The sequence below is a fragment of the Camelus dromedarius genome, chromosome 29 (assembly GCF_036321535.1).
Source record: "Camelus dromedarius isolate mCamDro1 chromosome 29, mCamDro1.pat, whole genome shotgun sequence".
Classification (NCBI taxonomy): domain Eukaryota; kingdom Metazoa; phylum Chordata; class Mammalia; order Artiodactyla; family Camelidae; genus Camelus; species Camelus dromedarius.
Genome location: NC_087464.1, coordinates 16,199,161 through 16,219,977, shown reverse-complemented (window position 1 = coordinate 16,219,977; position 20,817 = coordinate 16,199,161). Strand labels below are relative to the sequence as shown.

The 20,817-nt window shown below is 54.3% G+C and overlaps 2 protein-coding genes across 2 annotated transcripts in view; one reads left to right on the top strand and one right to left on the bottom strand.

Moving 5' to 3' along the window:
• The first annotated feature begins 2,445 nt into the window (after positions 1–2,445).
• KIF7 (kinesin family member 7) lies at positions 2,446–19,293 on the top strand. Its single transcript, XM_064480572.1, has 19 exons — positions 2,446–2,548; positions 4,330–4,681; positions 5,983–6,183; positions 6,574–6,967; positions 7,220–7,754; positions 8,269–8,385; positions 8,991–9,218; positions 10,066–10,211; positions 10,581–10,696; positions 10,883–11,029; positions 12,231–12,433; positions 13,531–13,728; positions 14,148–14,273; positions 14,470–14,646; positions 15,612–15,827; positions 16,542–16,748; positions 17,491–17,689; positions 17,773–17,919; positions 18,131–19,293. Exons 2-19 carry the CDS (start codon positions 4,354–4,356, stop codon positions 18,502–18,504), a joined length of 4,059 nt encoding a protein of 1,352 aa, XP_064336642.1. The 5' UTR covers positions 2,446–2,548; positions 4,330–4,353; the 3' UTR covers positions 18,505–19,293.
• The window catches only part of TICRR (TOPBP1 interacting checkpoint and replication regulator), a 36,112-nt gene continuing 34,567 nt past the window's right edge, over positions 19,273–20,817 (bottom strand). Inside the window, exon 22 of the mRNA XM_031440556.2 lies at positions 19,273–20,162. Within this exon, the coding sequence (XP_031296416.1) occupies positions 20,050–20,162 (113 nt within the window). The 3' untranslated portion in view covers positions 19,273–20,049. The remainder of the gene's footprint in view (positions 20,163–20,817) is intronic.

Here is a 20,817-nt window from a genome sequence, read left to right as displayed (position 1 = left end):
CACCCTTGCATATTCATCTCATGTGCACATTCCAAGCCAGCTATAGTAATTTTGCCCCCTCGCCAGTGATTTTACTGCAAGGATGGACATCCTAAGCCATATGGTACAAGAGATGTGCGCGAAAGCCAACGATAGGGCTCCTAGGAGAAGTTCCCTTGAATCAAAGAGAGTGCTGTGTGACACAATGCTCTCTTTCCCCTCTGGATGTTTTTTGGTTGAAGGTGATGGCAGAGGGGAGAAATGGAAAAGCCAGGTCCCTTCTCACGTGGCCACTGACTCAACCTGCCCCATCACCCTCCTCCCATTGGTCTCTCTGTTCCCTGAGATAAAAAATGGCTTTATTGTTCAAGCCGCTTCAAGTTGTGGTTTCTGCTCCTTGAGACTGAGGGTTTCCTAATATAGATCTATCCTCAGAGACTTGGCAATCTCTGCAGCCTTTAATTACACTGCCTGTTTGTGACAGGCAATCTTCTGTATACATAATAAATTAAATTTCATTCCTATCTCAGAATTCAGTTTTTCTAATGACCTTTTAAGCGACAAATATGTTTCTAGATTTTAATTAAAATCAGCCATGCATGATGCTCCCAATGCAACCAGTCCATCAGAGGTCGCAGAGGTGAAGACACCATTTCTTTAAGGCAGCATGTGGACATTCCTATATTGCCTCTCCTGGTGCCAAGTTTCCCTTGGCAATGACTGCCAGATGTGACTCAATTTCAGAAATGTTAAAATGTGAGAAAATGTGAGTCTTAAAATGAAGGAAGCATTTTTGGATACAAGGAGAAGCAAGTTTATGCTTTTTATTTTATTTTTTCCTTTTTGGGGGAAGAAGTGGTAGTTTAGGACTAAGTGGAAACCAAGAATGAGAAGAAGGGACTCTGAGCTGAGGACAGGATTATCTGGTATCCAGCTTGGGGACTTGACTTCTGAAACATAAGCAGATGCCATCATGAGGATCCTCCATTATCCAAATATGTTCTATGCACCACTCTGGCATTTGTGCCTAAATATGAGCCATATTGATCCCTATCCATATTTCTGTTAATGCAAAGTCAGTTTTTCCTTCCTTTCTTCAATAACTTTGACCAGAAAACTTTATGGAGTGACTATGTCAGGTCTTGGGCCAAGGGAGAAAGACTCGGAGATAAATAAGGCACATTCCCTTCAAGGACCTCATGGTTTCATAGGACAGGTTATAATGTATATAATATACTTGTGTATATGTATGTACATGCTTGTATATCACAGTGCTGTAGTCTGATGCTTGAGTCCCCCAAATTTGTATATTGAAATCCTAACCCCTACTGTGATGATAATTGAAGGCGGAGTTTTGGGGAGGTGATTAGGTTACCAGGGTGAGCTCTCATGATTGAGATCAGTGCCCTTATAAAAGAGACCCCAGAGAGCCAGCTCGTGCCTTCTGCCATGTGAAGACATTGTGAAAAGATGGCCATCTAGGAAGTGGGCCGTCACCTGACATTGAAACTGCTAGCACCATCATCTTGAACTTCCCAGCCCTCAGAAACATGAGAAATAAATATCTGTTGTTTGTAAGCCACCCAGTCTGTGGTATTTTGTTATAGCAGCCTGAATGGACCAAGACACATAGAGGATAATAGTTGGAATGGTACCCTCCAAGACACTGACTGTGCTTACCTGTTTCCTTCTGTACTTTAGTGCTCTTTAAAAATACCTTTTTTTTTTTTTAATTGGCATGTGTTACTGGGGCAGAAGGGAGACCAGTGAAGAGGCTTTGCAGTGGCCCAGGCAAGAGACAGTGGTGGCTTGGGCAGCAAGGCTGTGGAGGACAGAGTTGCCTGGACTGGGAACTACTGAGGAGGGGAAATCAGGGCTTGATGGTAGGAGAAGAGAGCAGTCAAGATAGCTTGAGTGATGATGGAGTGGATTGTGGGTGGATGCTGGGGGGCGTGGAGAGTGTTGCGATAGAGAGGTAGCAATGGCGGGAAGAGGGACGGTCTGCACCTGAGAGAAAGAACAAACAGATGAACGAACGAATAGCAGTTTATCTTTAGGCCACTGCTAACCAGTCTCAGGGTTCGAAAATCCACCCTCCCTTCGCGGAGCGAAGAAGTCTCCTGGTTGGTTTTCATTATCTCACTTGTTACAACTTGTATTATGACTTAGGTGCCCCGCTCCATGAGCTGGTGGGCTTCTCCAGCTCAGAGAATCAGGCCGGCCTTGTTGGTCGCTGTGTCCCCAGAATTCGGCAAGTCTGTCTCAGGGTGGGCGCGCAGCGCTTGGGACCCCGGGCGGTGCTGGAGGACCCAGGGCGGGGAGACCCCATCCTCAGCCCAGGCCACGCCCAATTCCCCGCCCCTCATGTCCCCGCCCCGCCCCGTCTGCGGACAGACTCTCCGGCGCCGCGCGGCTTGCGCCTCCGCCCCCGAGCGCCGGGCGGGCGGGGTTGCTGACGAGGGGCGGGATGTTTTGGTGGGCCCGGGTCCTGATGACGGCATCCGAGCGCGCCTCGCTGGGGCTTGGAGCTAGACTGCACAGCCGGGGGCTTACGCTCACCCCCTAGCAGGTGGGTGTGGGCCGCAGATGGGTGGAGGTCGAGGACCGGGATGGAAGGGGCGAGGCACACGCTCGCCCCCTCCCCTATGCAGGCCGGGGTCGGGTGGCACTGGGAGTCGGCAACGTCTGGGGAGCCCTGACCGAGCACGAGGACCCCTCATCCTTGCTTTCGAGCTTTCTGGAGGCCCCTCTCTGGGCGAGCAGGAGCCTCCCCTTCCCTAAGTCCGTGGCCTGGGGCCAGCTTTCCGGGCCTGGCCCGGAGGAGCGAGCCCCCGCGCTGTGAGAGTCGGATCCTCATTTGTAATCACTTCTTCAAACTTTCCTTGAGCTCCTTCTGTGCCAGTCGCCTCCGAATCCTTATCCCCTACCCCGGGCGCCCGACCGCACCGGTGTTGTTCGGGCGCCTTCGGTGCAGGGAACGCGGTGGCCCGAGCCGGGCAGCGGAGAAGCCGGGGCCATACGGGACTGGAAAAGCTCAGGGTGAGGGGTGCGCGAAGGCGCCCACAGTAGTGAGTGGCAGTTACTTCTGTGTCCCTAGGGCTGGGCGCCCAACAGGGACTGAATGATTGAATGAAAGAACGAACCGTTATTTTTGCTTAGAGAAGGTAAATAGTGAAAAAGTGCTATGATCCTGGGGGTGGGGAGTGTTGAGGACTGCGGTAAGATAAGGGAGGATAACCTTGGTGAAGATTATTCATCACTATTGGGCAGCTACTAAGCTTCGGATCTTGTGCTGGGTGCTGAAGATGCAGAACGAAGGGGACAGGAGGATCCCGGCCTCACAGCTCCCGTTTTGGGAGGTGGGGAGAGACCAGGGAGTAGTCTGGCATTTGCAAGGGAAGGGAATGGTCAGTGGCTGATGGCAGCACCTCAGGCAATTGTGTGTGTGTGTGTGTGTGTGTGTAGTGGTTGGGGCACAGAGCAGAGGCCCTTCCCTGAAAAAGATGGGACCAATCTAAACCACGAAGGCTGAGGAGTCCTGGGCAATACTGAGTGTGTTGCAGGCAGAGAAAGGTGAGGAAAGGCATACGGGAGGTAAATAGTCAAGGCAGAAGGGGCTTGTTGAAGTATTTTTTCCTGTTAAGGCTTTGAATCTCTAGGGCATTGGGGAGCCTCTTTTGCTTCTTTTGGGGGGATTTTAAGCAGGAGAGTGACATGATTGTATTTACATTTTTAAAATATTCCCCTGGTTGCCGTGTAGGAGGGCGCAGGGAGACTCAGGTCAGTGAGGTCAATGCCATCCTGTCAAGATGGCGGCAGCCAGAACCAGGGCTTTGGAAATAGGATGGAGAGAAGCAGGTGAACTTGGTATTTAGGAGGTGGAATTGGCAATATTTGATGGTGGGGCCTTGGTCTCAAAGGATCTGCTGACTTTTTTGAAGAAGGTGGAGCAGAGGGTGTGAGGTGACAAAGGCAGAGACAATGAAAAAGTGGGTGTTGGGGAAAAGAGATCCCTGGTGTGGTGCTGCTTGTATGCATGTGTGTCTGTGTCTTCCTTCTAGGAGATGGGGTCACAGGGGAAGGATGCAGCTGGAACACAGAAGCCCTTGGATGTCAAGTAGAGGAGTTAGAACCTTATTTTGCCAGTGCTGGGGGCCATGAAATGTTACTGTGGAGGACTATATCATGGCCCTTGCGGCATTTGGGCACCAGGATGGAGCACAGGATGTTCCAAACTTTGAGCTCCCTCTCTTTTATCCCTCCAAGGTCAGGAGCTATAGGATCTGGCTCCAGGTCACCTGTAAGGTGAGTCCAGGTGCTGATGGCAAGGACTTCTTCCTCTCTCCACAGGGCTGGGAGCAGCCGTCTCTCAACATGGGGCTGGAGGCCCAGAGGCTGCCAGGGGCCGAGGAGGCCCCAGTGAGAGTGGCCCTTCGAGTCCGCCCGCTGCTGCCCAAGGAGCTGCTGCACGGACACCAGAGCTGCCTGAGAGTGGAGCCGGGGCATGGCCGAGTCACCCTGGGCCGAGACCGCCACTTTGGCTTCCACGTAGTGCTGGATGAGGATGCCGGGCAGGAGGCTGTGTATCAGGCCTGCGTGCAGCCTCTTGTCGAGGCTTTCTTTGAGGGCTTCAATGCCACCGTCTTTGCCTATGGTCAGACAGGCTCCGGGAAGACGTACACCATGGGGGAGGCCAGTGTGGGTAAGTGACCCTGCTTGAGGCCCCATGCCCATATTGAGGGGCCTCAGTGTCTCCTGAATCTCTGCCCCTGCCTTCTTGCTGCCATTCCCTGTTGAAGATGGGGATGCTGGGGGCGGGAAGTCAGGGTTCCTAAGATCTGCAGCCCAGGATGGGACCAGCTGTGTCAGTGGGCTGGGCAAGGCAGGAAGGAAGAGTCCTTGGATGCAAGTGGCCTTCTTGGTTCCATAGAGATGGGGCCACACTGTCCGGTTCTGGGGACCTCACGGGGAGGAAGGGCACAGGGAGTTGCCTTGTCTCTGGAGGTTGTCAGGATGGCTGCCGAGGGTCAGGAATCCGTGTTCCAGTTGGAGTGGTTGGAATGGGGACTGTCCTGGAAGAGATGAGCTTTGGTTGCTGCATAGAAGGGAAGCGGGCTGGTTCCATGAGGCTCTAGAGCAGAGTTTTGGGAGAGATGCTTTGGGCTAACTGAAGGAACTGCTTCCTTTTCAGGAGTAGTGCCTTCTCTTAGGTTATAAAAGTGTACATGTTTGTTGTGGAAAATTAGGGAAATGCAGAAAAACAGATATATAAAATAAAACTTCACTTGCTAATTGCATTTCAGAAATCACTCACCCTGTTAGCATTTCAGTTTCTTTCTTGGTGAAAATTATTATACTTTAAACAAATGGTATTAAAATTTAAAAAAGGGAAAAAGAGACAAGGGAAAAATGGTGTTATGTTTTACCCACTCTTTTGTATCCTTTTTTATTTTCTTAACAATACATCACGAACATTTCTACATATCATTAAATATTCTTCAATCAAATTTTCATGGCTGCCTGGCATGCCATTGTGAATATAAGGTAACTTATTTAACCAGATCCCCTATTGGATGTTAGGATGGACACTTAGAATGTTTGCATTTTTTTTAAGTCATGAAGAAGAGTGTGCTCTGAACATCCTCTTATTAATTCCTTGGAATAAACTTAGGAGGTCCTTTAGGTAACTGAGCATAGACTATGGTAATGAGTCCCCAGGAGTAATCAAAGGGTAAGTGACCGTCTGGCAGGTTGTAGTAGAGGGCATGCTTACATCATGAAAGGGGATAGTTGAGTCTTGAGAGGTTGCTTCCAACTCTGAAATTCTGCCTGACCACCCTGGAGCATGGCCTGGCTTGGGCTACCGAGCCCATCCTGCCCTCTGCTGCTGCCTTTTCCACATTGGAGCCCCATCCTCCAGTTGCTGGCAGGAGCTTCTGAGCCTTGTGGGTGCCATGTCCAGCTGCAGGCCTGGTGGCAGGAGGCCCTGCAATGTCTCCCCAGCCTCCCTTCACGAGGATGAGCAGGGCATCATTCCACGGGCCATGGCTGAGGCATTCAAGCTGATTGATGAGAATGACCTGCTCGACTGTCTGGTGCACGTGTCCTACCTGGAAGTGTACAAAGAGGAGTTCCGAGACCTGCTGGAGGTGGGCACTGCCAGCCGTGACATCCAGCTTCGAGAAGATGATCGTGGGAATGTTGGTGAGGAACTCCTGGGTCCTCCACTGGCTGGGAGTGGGTACCTGGCTTGAGGAGGTTTCACCTACTTAGGGTGGCTTATCTGTCCTGTGCAGGGTACCTCCTAACTGGGAAACCCAAGCCCTGGAAGATTTTGCTTTTGTTTCCCTTGTCTCCACTGAGTTCAGGGTATACTTGTGTACCTAGAATGAGAAGCATTGAGGTGGGCTTGGGGGAATCTGGAGCCCCTTAAGCCCCAACCAGGATGAGCAGGAACCACCCCCTCCCCAGGCGTGGGGAAGGGGCCCTTGAGTCAGGAAGAGCTGTAGAGGACCAGCCCTGCTCTGCCTGCTGTCCTAGCTGGTGAGTCTCAGGCTGCCCCTGCCCTGAGCTCACTGCCTTCTGTGCCTGCAGTGCTGTGTGGGGTGAAGGAGGTCGATGTGGAGGGCCTGGACGAGGTGCTGAGCCTCCTGGAGATGGGCAACGCAGCGCGGCACACGGGGTCCACACACCTCAACCGCCTCTCCAGCCGCTCACACACGGTCTTCACCGTGACCTTGGAGCAGCGGGGGCGCGCCCCCAGCCGCCTGCCCCGACCTGCCGCGGGCCAGCTGCTCATCTCCAAGTTCCACTTCGTGGACCTGGCGGGCTCAGAGAGGGTGCTCAAGACGGGCAGCACAGGCGAGCGGCTCAAGGAGAGCATCCAGATCAACAGCAGCCTCTTGGCGCTCGGCAACGTCATCAGCGCCCTGGGTGACCCCCAGCGCCGCGGCAGTCACATCCCCTACCGGGACTCCAAGATCACCCGGTGAGCCGCCAGATGACCATGGAGAAGGGGCCCCGAGCGCCGCACTAGTTTGTCATGGCTCCTGTCTGGCATCTGGGGGTAGGGGGAGGCGACTGTGGGATGGATCCCCACCTGGCTTCTGGGGCTCGCTGTCCACCCAGACGGGGTATCTGGCCCACGGGGAACCACGCCGAGGGTCAGACCTGATTTGCGGTCTGGACCTCTGGCCCTGGCACTCTGGGGCCCCTGACACGGCTCGCCTGGCGTCCTCAGGATCCTTAAAGACTCACTGGGCGGGAATGCCAAGACAGTGATGATCGCCTGTGTCAGCCCTTCCTCCTCTGACTTCGATGAGACCCTCAACACCCTCAACTACGCCAGCCGCGCCCAGAACATCCGCAACCGCGCCACTGTCAACTGGCGGCCAGAGGCGGAGCGGGCGCCGGAGGAGGCAGTGGCCGGTGCGCGGGGGCCGCCACGGCACCGCTCGGAGACGCGCATCATCCACCGTGGCCGGCGCGCCCCGGGCCCTGCCGCCGCCGAGGCCGAGGCCGCTGCCCGCCTGGGTGCTGAGTGCGCGCGTTACCGGGCCCGCACCGACGCCGCTTACAGCCTCCTGCTTGAGCTGCAGGCCGAGTCTGGGCTGCCCGGCGCCGCTGCCCGCAAGGTGCGCGACTGGCTGTGCGCCGTCGAGGGCGAGCGCAGTGCCCTGAGCTCCGCCTCTGGGCCCGACAGTGGCATCGAGAGTGCCTCGGCGGAGGAGCAAGCCACGCAGGGGCCCAGCGGGCGAAAGGTGGCCAAGGGCCAGGTGTGGCTCCTGGGAGCCGGGGATGGAGAGGCGGGGAGTGGGAGGGATGGGGAAAAAGATCTTCACACAGCCAGCTGTGCCCCATTAGCAGAGCACATTCAGGATTTAGAGGCTCTTATGCTGATTATCTTGATCACTTTCCTTAAGCTCACCGAGTCTCAGGGCCTCTATCTAAAGGTAGGGATAACATTAGTATCTACCTCCTGGGGATGTTGTAAGGGCTGAAGTTGTAACAAGTGCCCAGCACGCTGGTGAAAGCTAAGGTGTTCTTAATAATAGTGGTGATGTAATAATTGCTAATGAAAATATGGTTAATAATTACAAAAGATGGCCCAATGGCTTGCAGAGGGGACCGCAAGCCAGGTGGGTTCTGGAACCCCTAGTGCAGGCAGGGCTTGGAGCAGAGTAGCAAGCAGGACTAGAGGAGCCCCTGGCAGGGCAGGGAGGTGTCCCAGGGCCAGGCAGGCTTGTCTTGCCAACTTCTGTCCCTGAAGCTGCTCTCCCTGCCCCATAGGAAGACGAAGGGGCACTGCAGCTGCTGGCCCTGCAAAGCCAGGTGGCCCGACTGGAAGAGGAGAACCGAGACTTTCTGGCTGCGCTGGAGGATGCCATGGAGCAATACAAACTGCAGGTGAAGCCACCCCTCTTCCACAGTGGGAGGAGGGGCACTTCCGTTAGGAGTTGAAACTAAGAAGCTGAGCCTGGGGATGAGAGGAAGTTAGCCAGGGCAGGATTCTGGCAGATTGAGTAGAGATACGGGGTGCACAACATGAGCAACAGTGTGGAGATGAGGAACAGGTTGGTGCAAGTGGGTGTGCGGGGTGGTTTTGAGCATGGACGGGAGGCAGGACTCGAGGGACAGCAGGGTGAAACTCCAGAGCGCTCCCTTTTTCGAGGGGGTACTTAACCTTACCCAAAGTAACTGGGTCAGCGTTGCTCTTGGCGCCCTCTGGTGGCAATAAGTGGCATGGACGTGGAGGATTGGTGTGGAGGGAGAGTTAGGTAGGATGTGGCAGGATGAATGAGAGATTGAACCTGACCTAATACAGTGTGTGGGAAGGAGGGACACCATGAGGTGGTCAGAGGTATTTTTGGTCCTCCTCTATTTTTGCCCAGAGAGAGCGGGGTGGCCTCAGATGTGTTCTTCAGTTTCTTACACTTCTACCTATCAGCATCCCTGTACCTCACCTCTCCCACATCTGCATCCCTCATCAGCACCTTGACTGTGTCTTACAGAGTGACCGTCTTCGTGAGCAGCAGGAGGAGATGGCAGAGCTGAGGTTGCGACTAGAGCTGGTGCGGCCTGGTTTGGGGGCCCCAGGGGTCCTGCAGGGCCTGCCTCCTGGGTCCTATGTGCCCCGGCCCCACACAGCCCCTCTGGGGGGTACCCACAACCATGTGCTGGGCATGGTGCCCCCTGCCTGCCTTTCTGGAGATGAAGTTGGCTCTGAGAATTGGAGAGAGGTGAGGAGATGGTGAGGCTGGGTGTTTGCTGGGCCTGTTGGCCTAGGCAGGCTTGGGCAGGGGAAAGGTGATGCTGGGGAGTGTGTTCCTCATCCCATGTTCACATGGGACCAGCCATGAGAAGCCCCTTTTTGGTGTCCCTAGAGGAAGCACCAAAATTTGGGTAACTCAGTGGGCCTCTCAGAAGGATCTGGTTTCATTGAGATTTCTGGAGTAGCTGGAGATTTCTTGGCTTCCAGTACTGAATGGAAAGCTTGCATACCTCCAAAGATGTGGAGCTTATCACCTCTGAGGCCACCTTCTCTGTCTTTGGATGCCTTTCTTTGCAAGTTCACTTTTCCATGAGCTCTGATCTTCTCCTTGAGTCTGGTGTCCTGCTTCTAGTTCTCTCACTTGGGGCCTTTGGACAAAGGCTGTTCTTGCATCTGCCTGAAAGCTCTGGGTCATCTGAGCTCTAAAGGCCAGAGGGACTGAGGCAAGGGAGGATGTGGGTTTGTAGAAGTCTGTTATGCCCCCTCCACTCTGGTGGGGTGTTGTTGGTGAAATAAGGCTTGGGTGCTGATGACCTGTACACAAGATTGAAAGGGCAGATTGTCTCCTGAGAAGGGCCAGGTGCTATGGGAGCAGAGAAGGGGAAGGAGGAAAGAGGAAGCTCCTGCTCCAACTTGAGACTGAAAAGGTGTCGTTTGAACTAGATCTTAAAGGTAAGGGAGAGTGAAGAGGTAGGGATGTGAGGAGGTCATGCAATGTAGGGCATAAGTGGGAGCAAAGACTTGATGATGGGAAATGGCTGATGGAGAATGCCCTGGAGGCTTCCTGGCCTGAAACCCTGGCATCCCCCTCACAGGTGGCAAATGGTAGGGAGGCTGGAGTCAAGTTTCCGGCAGAAGTAGACAGGCTGGGAAGTGGCTCTTCAGTTGCATCAGAGGAAGAGCAGGAGGAGGAGGAGGAAGGGGAGGAGGAGCCGCCTCGACGGACTCTGCACCTGCGCAGGTGAGTGGGACCTGCTGCCCACCTGACAACGACCAGCTCAAGGAGGAGGATCCTACTGTGGTCTCAGGGTGCCCTCACCTACATCACCATGGCTGGCCCTTGGGCAGGGACTGTGGGCTCTGAACCAAGGGTTGTCGCTGGGATGGGTGGGCCCAGGCCTCCTGGTTCTGAGCCCTTGGTGCCCCTAGCTGCCCTGTGTCCTCTGAGCTTAGCCGCTGGCCTCAGAGTTCTGCCAGACTGGTACCCTGGGGTTATAGTGACCCTGGGGGATGGAAGGCCTGGTGGTGTCTCTTCCCCTCCTGGGCCCAGGAGGTGGCTGAGCTGGGCAGGGTCTGGGGAGGGGTACGGACTCCTTCGTCTGCCCTCCAGGAACGGGATCAGTAAGTGGAGCCAGAGGATGGGGGCCCACCCAGGCAGTCTACTTGACAGGAAGGGCCCAGAGCTTTGCCTGGAGGAGCTGGGTGCAGCCATCCTGGGGCCCAGAGGTGAGCTGGCTGGGGTGCATAGATGGTTCTGACCCCTTCTCCCCTTCATGGTCCTGGACTGGCCACCTTGGATAGTCCACACATCCCTGCTGCCCCTGGCCAGTGCATGCCCCTCCCCTCCTCTTTCTTCCTCTGTCTCCCCAACTGTCAGATGGGGCTGTGGCCTTGACAGTTGTGCTATTACAGTGGTTGGTGAGAGCAAGGCCCCAGCTCGGCCCCGCCAGGCCCCCGCTGCCTCTGAATGGCGGCTGGCCCAGGCCCAGCAGAAGATCCGTGAACTGGCCATCAACATCCGCATGAAGGAGGAGCTCATTGGCGAGCTGGTCCGCACAGGTGAGGGGGTGGGCTTTGGGGTGGGCCTCCCACCTGAGGGTGGTTAGGAGCAGGGTACAGATGGCTCAGGTTTGGTAACCAGCCCAGCTTCTTCCAGCTGTGTAACCTTGAACAGGTAGGACAACCCCTCTGTGCTTTAGTTTTCTCATCTCTAAAATGGACATAGTAATTGTATCTGCTTTATAGGTTGTTGAAATTAGTTAATTCAGGTAGAGTGCTTAGACTAACATTCAGGAAGCATTACCCATTATTATTATTTATCAGTTTTCTGCTGTATCAGGCACTGTGCTAGGCACAGGATCTCCCAGTTCTGGGGAGCAAACAATAACCTCAGATCATGCTACAGCTACTACTGGTGATATGGGTGAACAGGCAGGGGACGATTTTTGGTGGTGACCAGTTGAACATTTTTATTTTAGTAGTTATGTATTTATTTACTACAAAATGCTTTGGGAAAAATTTCAGACAAAAGAGAAGGAGAGACAACTGCAGTGGGGCCCTACACAACCATCATCAGATTTAGCATTTCCAAGCTTTGCCCACATTTGTTTCATCCCTCCCTTTTGCCTTTGCTGAAATATTTTGAAGCAAATCCCAAACTTTATGTCATTTCATCCCTATACCTTTCAGTTTGCCTCTTTTTGGACTTTTAACCAATATGCCATCAGCACATCTTAAAAAACAAATAGCCTCCCAATGCCCCGAGCAGAAGCAGTTCTTCAGCAGTGTCTGTGTGCAGCTCCAGACTTGTCCACACATTGTACTTGCTCGTTAGGTCTCTGAAATCTCCCTTCTCTCACCTCTTCACAGTCATCCTGTAAATGTTCCAAACTTCGAATGTTCTGGGTTTGCCTGTTACCTTCCTTGTGGTGCCATTTAGCTTGCTCCTCTGTCTTCCATATTTCCTGCAAATGGTAGTTAGCTCTAGAGGCTTAGTTGTATATGGGCTCAAGGTATATATTTACTTTAGCATATATTAGGTAAAAATAAAACTAGTTAACTCGTAATTTCTCTGGGCCACGGCTGTGGATAAGGCTATTTTTAAAAATGAATCAATTTAAAGAAAAATATTAAGTAACTCCCGGGGGTACAAAGGCATGGTAGAATCCATGTAGGTGTCCAGGCTGCCCAGAGGGATGAACCAATGATCCTCTGCGGGCAGAGGGGCTGCCTGTGCTGACGCGGCCCTCCTTTCTTCCAGGGAAGGCGGCCCAGGCCCTGAACCGCCAGCACAGCCAGCGCATCCAGGAGCTGGAGCAGGAGGCGGAGCGGGTGCGGGCTGAGCTGAGTGATGGCCAGAGGCAGCTGCGGGAGCTTGAGGGCAAGGAGCCGCAGGATGCTTGCGACCGTTCCCAGCTCCAGGAGTTCCGCAAGAGGGTTGCTGCCGCACAGAGCCAAGTCCAGGTCAGTGTCAGGACCCCGGGGGTGGTGGTTGCAGCCTCCCAGGCTGGGGTCCTGGGATCAAAACACGGGAGTCCTGGAGCCCGAGCTCACTGTGGAACCTGTGGATGCTGAGGCCCTCATGCCCCAGCCCTGGCTGCCGGTGCTAACGCCCTCTTGGTCTCCCAGGGTGAGGCTGGTATTAGATGGATGTTGGCAGTGCTAGAGGTTGGCTCAGCTTTAAACACAGCAGAGGCAGGGGAAGGGGCCTATCTGAAGACAATCTAGGAGACCAATGAGAGGGTGAGGGGTGGGCATCAAAAGAAATGGCACCTTTTTTTTTAAACTCCATCATGTAGCCCCCCTCCCTCCATCCCATGGGTCTACCCTTCTAGCTCCATTCACTCCCCTCTCCATCCCATCATCCCTCTGTCTGTCCACCCACCAGTCCATGTGTCTGTCTAACCCATCCGTTTATCCCTTTATCAGTTGATGTGACTAACGGTCCATTTACATGTCTATCTATTTGTCTTACTGTTCGTTTCTATCATCCTTGCATTATCGGTCCATCCTGTGTTTTACCTTTATGTGATCCTGTCCATCCATCCACGCTTCCATCCACATATCTTTGCAGCTGTCCATCCATCACTCATTCCTTCTTTCTCAGTTCAGGTGTCCAAGAGACAGTACAGTGGAGCTGTCAAGAAAACAGGTTCTGGAAAAAAAAAAAAAAAGAGCACAGGTCCTGGAGCCTGACTGCTTGGGTTTGAATCCTGGCTCTGCCATTTACTAGCTGAGTGACCTTGGTTAAGTTTCCTAAGCTCTCTGTGCCTCAGTTTCCTAATCTGTTAAGTAGGAATAATACACATTTCCATAAGATTGTTGGGTTTATTTTGCATACAGAGAACACTTGATATAGTGCCTGGTCCACAATCCATGTCATGGTAGCTACTATTAGTAGTCTTTTGATCCACCTGTTTTCCCCTCTGTCTGTCCCTATTTGTCATCCTTCCATCCTGCCCACCCCTATTGAGTCCCTGTTGAGCCCTGAGCAGCAGCAGGTGGCGCCAGGCTCGCAGCAGCCCCTGTGCGTGGCCCAGCGGAGGCTGTGATGGTCCCAGGTGCTGAAGGAGAAGAAGCAGGCAACGGAGCGGCTGGTGTCGCTGTCGGCCCAGAGCGAGAAGCGGCTGCAGGAACTCGAGAGGAACGTGCAGCTCATGCGGCAGCAGCAGGGGCAGCTGCAGAGGCGGCTCCGTGAGGAGACAGAGCAGAAGCGGCGCCTGGAGATGGAGATGAACAAGCGGCAGCACCGTGTCAAGGTCGGGTGCTTGGCCGAGTTCGGTGCCTGTGTCCCGGCCCTGGAGGCCAAGCTGGGGGCGCAGCCAGGGGAGCCCAGGCAGGCTCTGTCCTGGTCCCAGTGCTCACGGCCACCTGACCTTACTAAGGGGGTCACTGCGCCTCCTTGAGTTTGTTTTTCACCTGAAAGTGAGGAGAGTTACAGGAAACTCAAGGCTAGGGTGAGAATTCAGTGAATAATACAAGGGGACTGGCATCTTGTAAAGATTTGCTTCCATTTTCTGGCCCCCAGTGAGCAGTGGCAAGGCTGGGGGACTCTGCACAGGGCTATCTCGGGGGCAGGGCAGGCACTCCTGCGGGCTTCGGGGATCACAGGGACTGGGAAGAGGCTGGCACCACTCACGGCCCTGCCCACTGAGCTTCTCACCCTGCATATCCCCAGGAGCTGGAGCTGAAGCACGAGCAGCAGCAAAAGATCCTGAAAATCAAAACAGAAGAGATTGCGGCGTTTCAGAGGAAGCGGCGCAGCGGCAGCAACGGCTCTGTGGTCAGCCTAGAGCAGCAGCAGGTGGGGCTGGGGCTGAGCCTGCACCCCCAGGAGCACCCACAGCCTGGCTGGGCAGCCTGGCCAGTTGCTAGGGTCCCCTGGGGGTCAGCCGGTGGGCATACCATTCTCCCTATCTGACCCGGGTGGCCACCCACACCACCCACACAGCCAGAGGCAAGAGCTGAGTTCCCTCCCCACCTCCCGCGCTGTCCCTCAGAAGATTGAAGAGCAGAAGAAGTGGCTGGACCAGGAGATGGAGAAGGTCTTGCAGCAGCGACGGGCGCTGGAGGAGCTGGGGGAGGAGCTTCACAAGCGGGAGGCCATCCTGGCCAAGAAGGAGGCCCTGATGCAGGAGAAGACGGGGCTGGAGAGCAAGCGCCTGCGGTCCAGCCAGGTGAGACCCTGTCAGGTGAGGTCCAGCCAGGAGAGAGCCTGCCAGCTGACTTTCTGCCAGGTGAGATTCCATCAGGTGAGGTCCCTCTGTGTAATAACCCTGCCAGGTGAGGTCTAGACAGGTGAGGTTCTTGCAGGTGGTGGCCCTTCCAGGTAAGTTCCAGACAGGTGAAGCTGTGTCCTACTGGGCTATATCCTATGGATTCCTCAAGAATTCTAGGGTTTGAAGGTGTCTGTGATGCAGATTTTGATGTATGGGTAGAGGAACTTCTCCAAGTACCTATCCCACAGTTCATTTCACCTCATCACCCTCCTGCTCTGGGACTGTGCAGGTGGAACAAGGAGCTGCAGGCATAGACAGGTGGTACGGCCAGAGAAAGGGCCTTCACTGGCGTTGGAGGCAGACGAACCTGGACCCCCCTGCCCCAGCTCTACTTCATTGCTCCCTCTTAAGTAGGAAGCTTCTGAGCCAGTGTCCTTCTCTGTCAAATGGAATCAGTGTTGCTATGAGGATGAGAGAGAGAGGGTGTGTCACACACAAAGCCCAGAGCCTGTCCCAGGAGCAGGTGCTCCGCTGGGCTGGATTCCCACAGGGTTTCAGACCCTCTCCTGCCATCATGGAGTCCGAGGGGGTTCAGGTGCTGCTGGATTATCGGGCATTTCCCTCAGCCGCTAGAGCCCTCGCTTCCTCCCACATCAGGTTCCTGGAAGGACCTTTGGGGTTTGGCCACTAATTCCCCATAATTCCCATCACAAACTCATGTTGTGTCATCTCTGTGACAGGCCTCCACCACCCCACTCTGCCTTTGCCTCTGTCATCCCCTCCTTGTCAGGACTCCCCTTTCCACTGGCCTGCAGGATTCTCCAGGGAAGGACCCACCTCATCCTTAGCATCCAATGGCCAGACTGGGCCCCCTTAAGGATGGGGCCTACTCCTTCCCTAATTGCTGGTGGTGGCCCCCCCAGGCCCTCAATGAGGACATTGTACGAGTGTCCAGCCGGCTGGAGCATCTGGAGAAGGAGCTCTCCGAGAAGAGCGGGCAGCTGCGGCAGGGCAGCGCTCAGAGCCAGCAGCAGATCCGCGGGGAGATCGACGCTCTACGCCAGGAGAAGGACTCGCTGCTGAAGCAGCGGCTGGAGATCGATGGCAAACTGAGGCAGGGCAGCCTGCTGTCGCCCGAGGTGCGTCCCCATCCACTCGCTTCCCTTGGTCCCCCGGCCCCCACTGTGCTGAGTGTCTGCCTTGCTGCTTTGGGATGTACGTTCCTCCTGTGTGCTAGCTCACAAAGAGCATGGGGACTGCCCTCCTGTCCACCTGTCTGGCACACATTTGGGCCTCACTGCCCTCTCAGTCCCGCCCAGCTGGACTCCAGACTCTTCCTTTGTCCTGCATCATGTTGACTGTGTGCTCACACCTCTCAACTCCCTGCATGGGATGAGAGTTGGGGCTACATCAGCACACCTCGTGGCCATCTATGTTTTCCTTCCTGATGGCAGAGAAGGCCTGTGTTAAGAGAAACTTACCCCAGCAGACCCTGTGTGCCTCTGATCCCACCATCTCTGTGATCCCATCTCTTCAGTGCAGAGTGTCCTGAGCTTCCTGAGTGCAGGTCACTCCAGAGGCCTCGCACTTCAGAGCAGCCTCTTAGGAAAGCCCCGGCCTCCCCCAACCCCGGGGTCCAGGCTGTGATGGCACCATCCCTGTTCTGCCATCGGGGGCAGTGGCGCCTAGCTTGACGTGCTGACTGCATGCTCAGGACAAGGAGATACACAGGGCTTGGTTGTGGCTACATGAGACCATCATGAGTCTGCCTAGGGCTCTTGTCTTTCAGGGAGCAGGCATCCCATGTGCAGGAGGCCAGTACTCCCCCTCCACACGTCCCTGTGTCCCTTCAGGAGGAGAGGACACTGTTCCAGCTGGACGAGGCCATCGAGGCCCTGGATGCTGCCATCGAGTACAAGAACGAGGCCATCACGTGCCGCCAGCGGGTGCTGCGGGCCTCGGCCTCCTTGCTGTCCCAGTGCGAAATGAACCTCATGGCCAAGCTCAGCTATCTCTCGTCCTCGGAGACCAGAGCCCTTCTCTGCAAGTACTTCGACAAGGTGGGTCACCAGTCCACAAACCTCTGCCTCCTTCTGGAACTCGTGTGAGGGAAGCAGCTCCAGAGAATGACTGATTTCTTCCCGGGTGGGAGGACAGAATCAGGACCAACTCTAGTCTTCGGGGCTCCTTCAGACTCTCCTCTTTCAAGCCTATTTTACTTACTGAAACTAAGACCTGGTTTCCTCCAACCTCCCTTTCCGGTCTGATTGCCACCTTCAGGGTGGCTCTTGCCCAAAACAGTGGTTGTCAAAGGGGTATGATTTTGCCCCCGCCCCGGACATTTGGCCATGTCTGGGGATACTTTTGGTTGTCGCAATAGTTAGGGTAGAGGCCAGCAATGCACTAAACACCCGACACACAGGACGGCGCTGACAACCAAGAAATATTAGGCTCAAATCGTCACTAGTGCTGAGGTTGAGAAATCTTGGCCTTGAAATCCCAGTTTGAGGCTCTGCCTTGAAGCTTCTTAGTGTGTGATTAAGGGTTTTGAGGCAGGGATGGCAAAAAAGATTCGTCTTGAGAGCCAACTCTAATCATTTGGAAATCGCTGCCTAGAACACTGTTGAGAAGGCGTCTGAGGCCAAATCCTGGCTCAGCAGGAGAGCCTGGTGATTTCTCAGTGACATCTGCAGTGGGACAGTGGTGGTGGCAAGTTGGCCAAATACCCGCTGTCCCTGGTTGAGGATTCCCTGGGTGAAGGGAGCCAACACTGGGAGCTGAGCTGGCTGAGTCTTGAGACAGGTGGTGACACTCCGAGAGGAGCAGCACCAGCAGCAGATTGCCTTCTCGGAGCTGGAGATGCAGCTGGAGGAGCAGCAGAGGCTGGTCTACTGGCTGGAGGTGGCCCTGGAGCGGCAGCGCCTGGAGATGGACCGCCAGCTGACCCTGCAGCAGAAGGAGCATGAGCAGAACATCCAGCTCCTCCTCCAGCAGAGTCGAGGTGAGGCCCTGCCGGCCGGACTCGCTCATGGGCCCCGCCTGCCCACAGCCCCTCACCACCCTCTTTCTGCCTTTCTCCTCTAGACCACCTTGGTGAAGGGTTAGCAGACAGCAAGAGGCAATATGAGGCCAGGATTCAAGTTCTGGAGAAGGAGCTGGGTCGCCACATGTGGATAAACCAGGAACTGAAACAGAAGCTGAGTGGCATGAATGCTGCAGGCCAGAGCAGGGGTAATTGTGTGCCATCACCAGGCTGGCTCATGCTTTGTTCTGCCTTCCTTTGACATCAGGTTCTCTTTGTTTTGAGCAAAGCTTAGAAACCACTCTAATTTCAGCTCTTGGGTCATTTCATAGGTTAATTATCATGCTGGGGCTTTGGGAGGCTAGGACTTCAGGAAGGTGCTGCTACTTCCATTTCTGACAAGGGTGTCGTTGTTCCCAGTGACAGGTGGGGAGAAGAGGACCCTGTGCCTGGAGAACAGACCAGCCCCTGTAAGTGAAGACGAGCCCCACCCAGCACCTGAGCCACTTTGGCATCCCCCCTTCATGGAGGGCGCCCCCCGCACCCGGGAGGAGACGCGGGACTTGGTCCACGCCCCGTTGCCGTTGACATGGAAACGCTCGAGCCTGTGCAGCGAGGAGCAGGGCTCTGCAGAGGAGCTGCGGCAGCGGGAGGCCACTGAGCCCCTGGTGGGGCGAGTGCTACCTGTAGGTGAGGTGGGTCTCCCCTGGAACCTCGGATCCTTGCCCAAGCCCCGGCGGGACCTGCGAAGGACCAGCCCAGGGATGATTGACGTCAGGAAAAACCCCCTCTAGGCTCTTGGGGCAGAGCTGGCCTCGGAGGGAGCTTGGAGCCTGCTGACAGCTGTGCCACCTGCACTTGCTTCTGTGAAGGTGTCCTTACCTCAAACTCTAAATCAGGTCCTGATCTAATTGGAGTTAACAAATTTGGGCCACAGCCCAGAACTGGACTCAAGTCACTTCTTAAAAAAGATGCAGGTTCCTACCACTCACTTCCATTAAGCTGCGGTACCCGATTGCCACCTTTTGGCTTGAGTTTCAGGACTGTTCCAGTCTTAAGCCTATGTGTATGCATTAGTTCTGCGGTTCAGCCAAGGCCTGTCACAGAACAGTCAGTGGCAACAGGGTTGTGGTTTAAATGGTCTTATGTATATGGGGGGAGCTGGGAAGCTTAGCAGTTTTAGGATTTTCTAAAACCATTTTGTAATAAATGACAATAATCTCTGGAGGGAGAAATGGGAGTTTCTAGGGTCTGATTTACAAGAGCAGAATAGGACTCAGATTTGGGGACACAACAAGCTTGAAAGCTTTTCAGAGACGGTGAGACAGCTCTGAATCAGCCTTCATGGTTGGCCAGGCACCTGGCCAAACTCGACAGCAAGCTGGTGCTCTGGGTGGGTCCAAGACTCAAGTGAGTCTCCCTGTGAATGGTGGGAACAGTGCCATGGAGTGGCTGGCTTCCAGGGCAGACGCTGAGATGTGACTGCTCCGGAAACCACTGGAGCTGGACCGGTGTTGTAGTTAAGCTCAGGCTGGAACAGTATGCAGAAATACCCTGAATGCTAAGTAGCTAGAAATGATTTTATTGTTAGACAGAGAATGCAAAACATTTATTCTGCCCCCATGACACAGTCTTTTACTTTGTGTAAGCTGCTTCCATCTCCAAGCACTGCCTCTGTCTTGGGGTTCCAGGCTTACAGCAGCTCTGCGAGGGACCTGTGTAACAGTCCTCCCATCTCACAAATGAAGCAGTGTGGTCTGACTTACCACAGTCATGGTTGGGGTGGGGCTAGAAGGGGATCTTGGTCTCAGTTCCTTATTTGGTTCCTGACTCCCAGGCTGCCTCTGGGTTCTACCACCAGCTGTACCACTTCCCTGACACAGGGCAGGCATCGTGGATTAGGGCTGGGCTTGGGGGTGGATGGATCCCACAAGGGGGATTTGAAAACTTGAAGGCATTCTAGTAGGAATCTGAAAGCTGACCACAGTCAAGGAGGCTTGGGACCAGGCCCCCAGTTTCTTTGTGCCCTTGGGGATCTGGCTGACCTTACCTTCATCCTTTAAATTTCCTCAGTTCCATTAAGCCCTGGTTATTCCTGTTTCTGTGCAGGAAGCTGAGAGTTACATATGATGAGCAGACCAGTGGTGCCATGGCTCAGATGAACCCAGTTTCTGGGTACGTTGCTAAGAATTCCCTTATGGTATGCGTCTGGAATTCCTTATACATCCAGAGAAGACTGCTCTCAGAGAACCTCTCCTGTCGGGGAGTGCACTGTTTGTGGCTCTGGGCAAGCTCAGTAGTGTTTGTAGTTACAGGTCCCCCAACCAGTTCCATCCTAACTAGCTAATCAGCTTCTTCCGTGTATAAGTTCTGCTGATGGGGCGTCTCCTGGAGAATGCTCGGCTGAAAGGAGAGTCTTCTGTGGTGGGAGGAAATACATCCACATCCTCATCTAGAAAAAGGCAGAAAGACTCAGCATGTAGGAAGAAAATGGGCTTGAACTGCATAGGGTTACATGTGAAGATGGACTTAAGAAAACCAGCATTGCTTGTAGGCTCTCATCCCACAGAAACATTACCTCTACTTTCTATAAGGCTCTCCACCCTGACACCGACAGCAACACGTAACTGCAGACGCAGAGTACCCGTGGCACTTCGGTTTGATAGTTGGCACGTTCTTTTTTGTCTCAGATGTGTGAGGTTTATGCTATTTTGCATGATTTATATCATGGTCTTGAGGGAAGAGAACCACCGAAGACCCCCTGCTTCCTGCACTCCCCCCGCTTCCCTTCTAGCAGCAGCAGGAAACCTCTCTAACCGGTGTAGTTAACAGGCTCAGTACTGTTCTGTTCCAGGTGGGGTCCAGGGGAATCCTAGTCTGAAGACTGATTACAGCAGCCAGGCCTTTCAGCCTGAACGCACAGAAACTTGGGAGTATAAGCCCCGAGGGGCAGCAGCTGGCTCCACACCTATCACTGGTGTTGCTCTCCCCCCTCAGCTCCCAGGGGCCGCAGACGAGCACTAAGTGGTTGTGTGCCTGCTTCTGTCACTGTCTTCAAGAAGCTGAAGTAATTCGGTAGGATTTGGAGGTTTCTGTTTAGATGCACA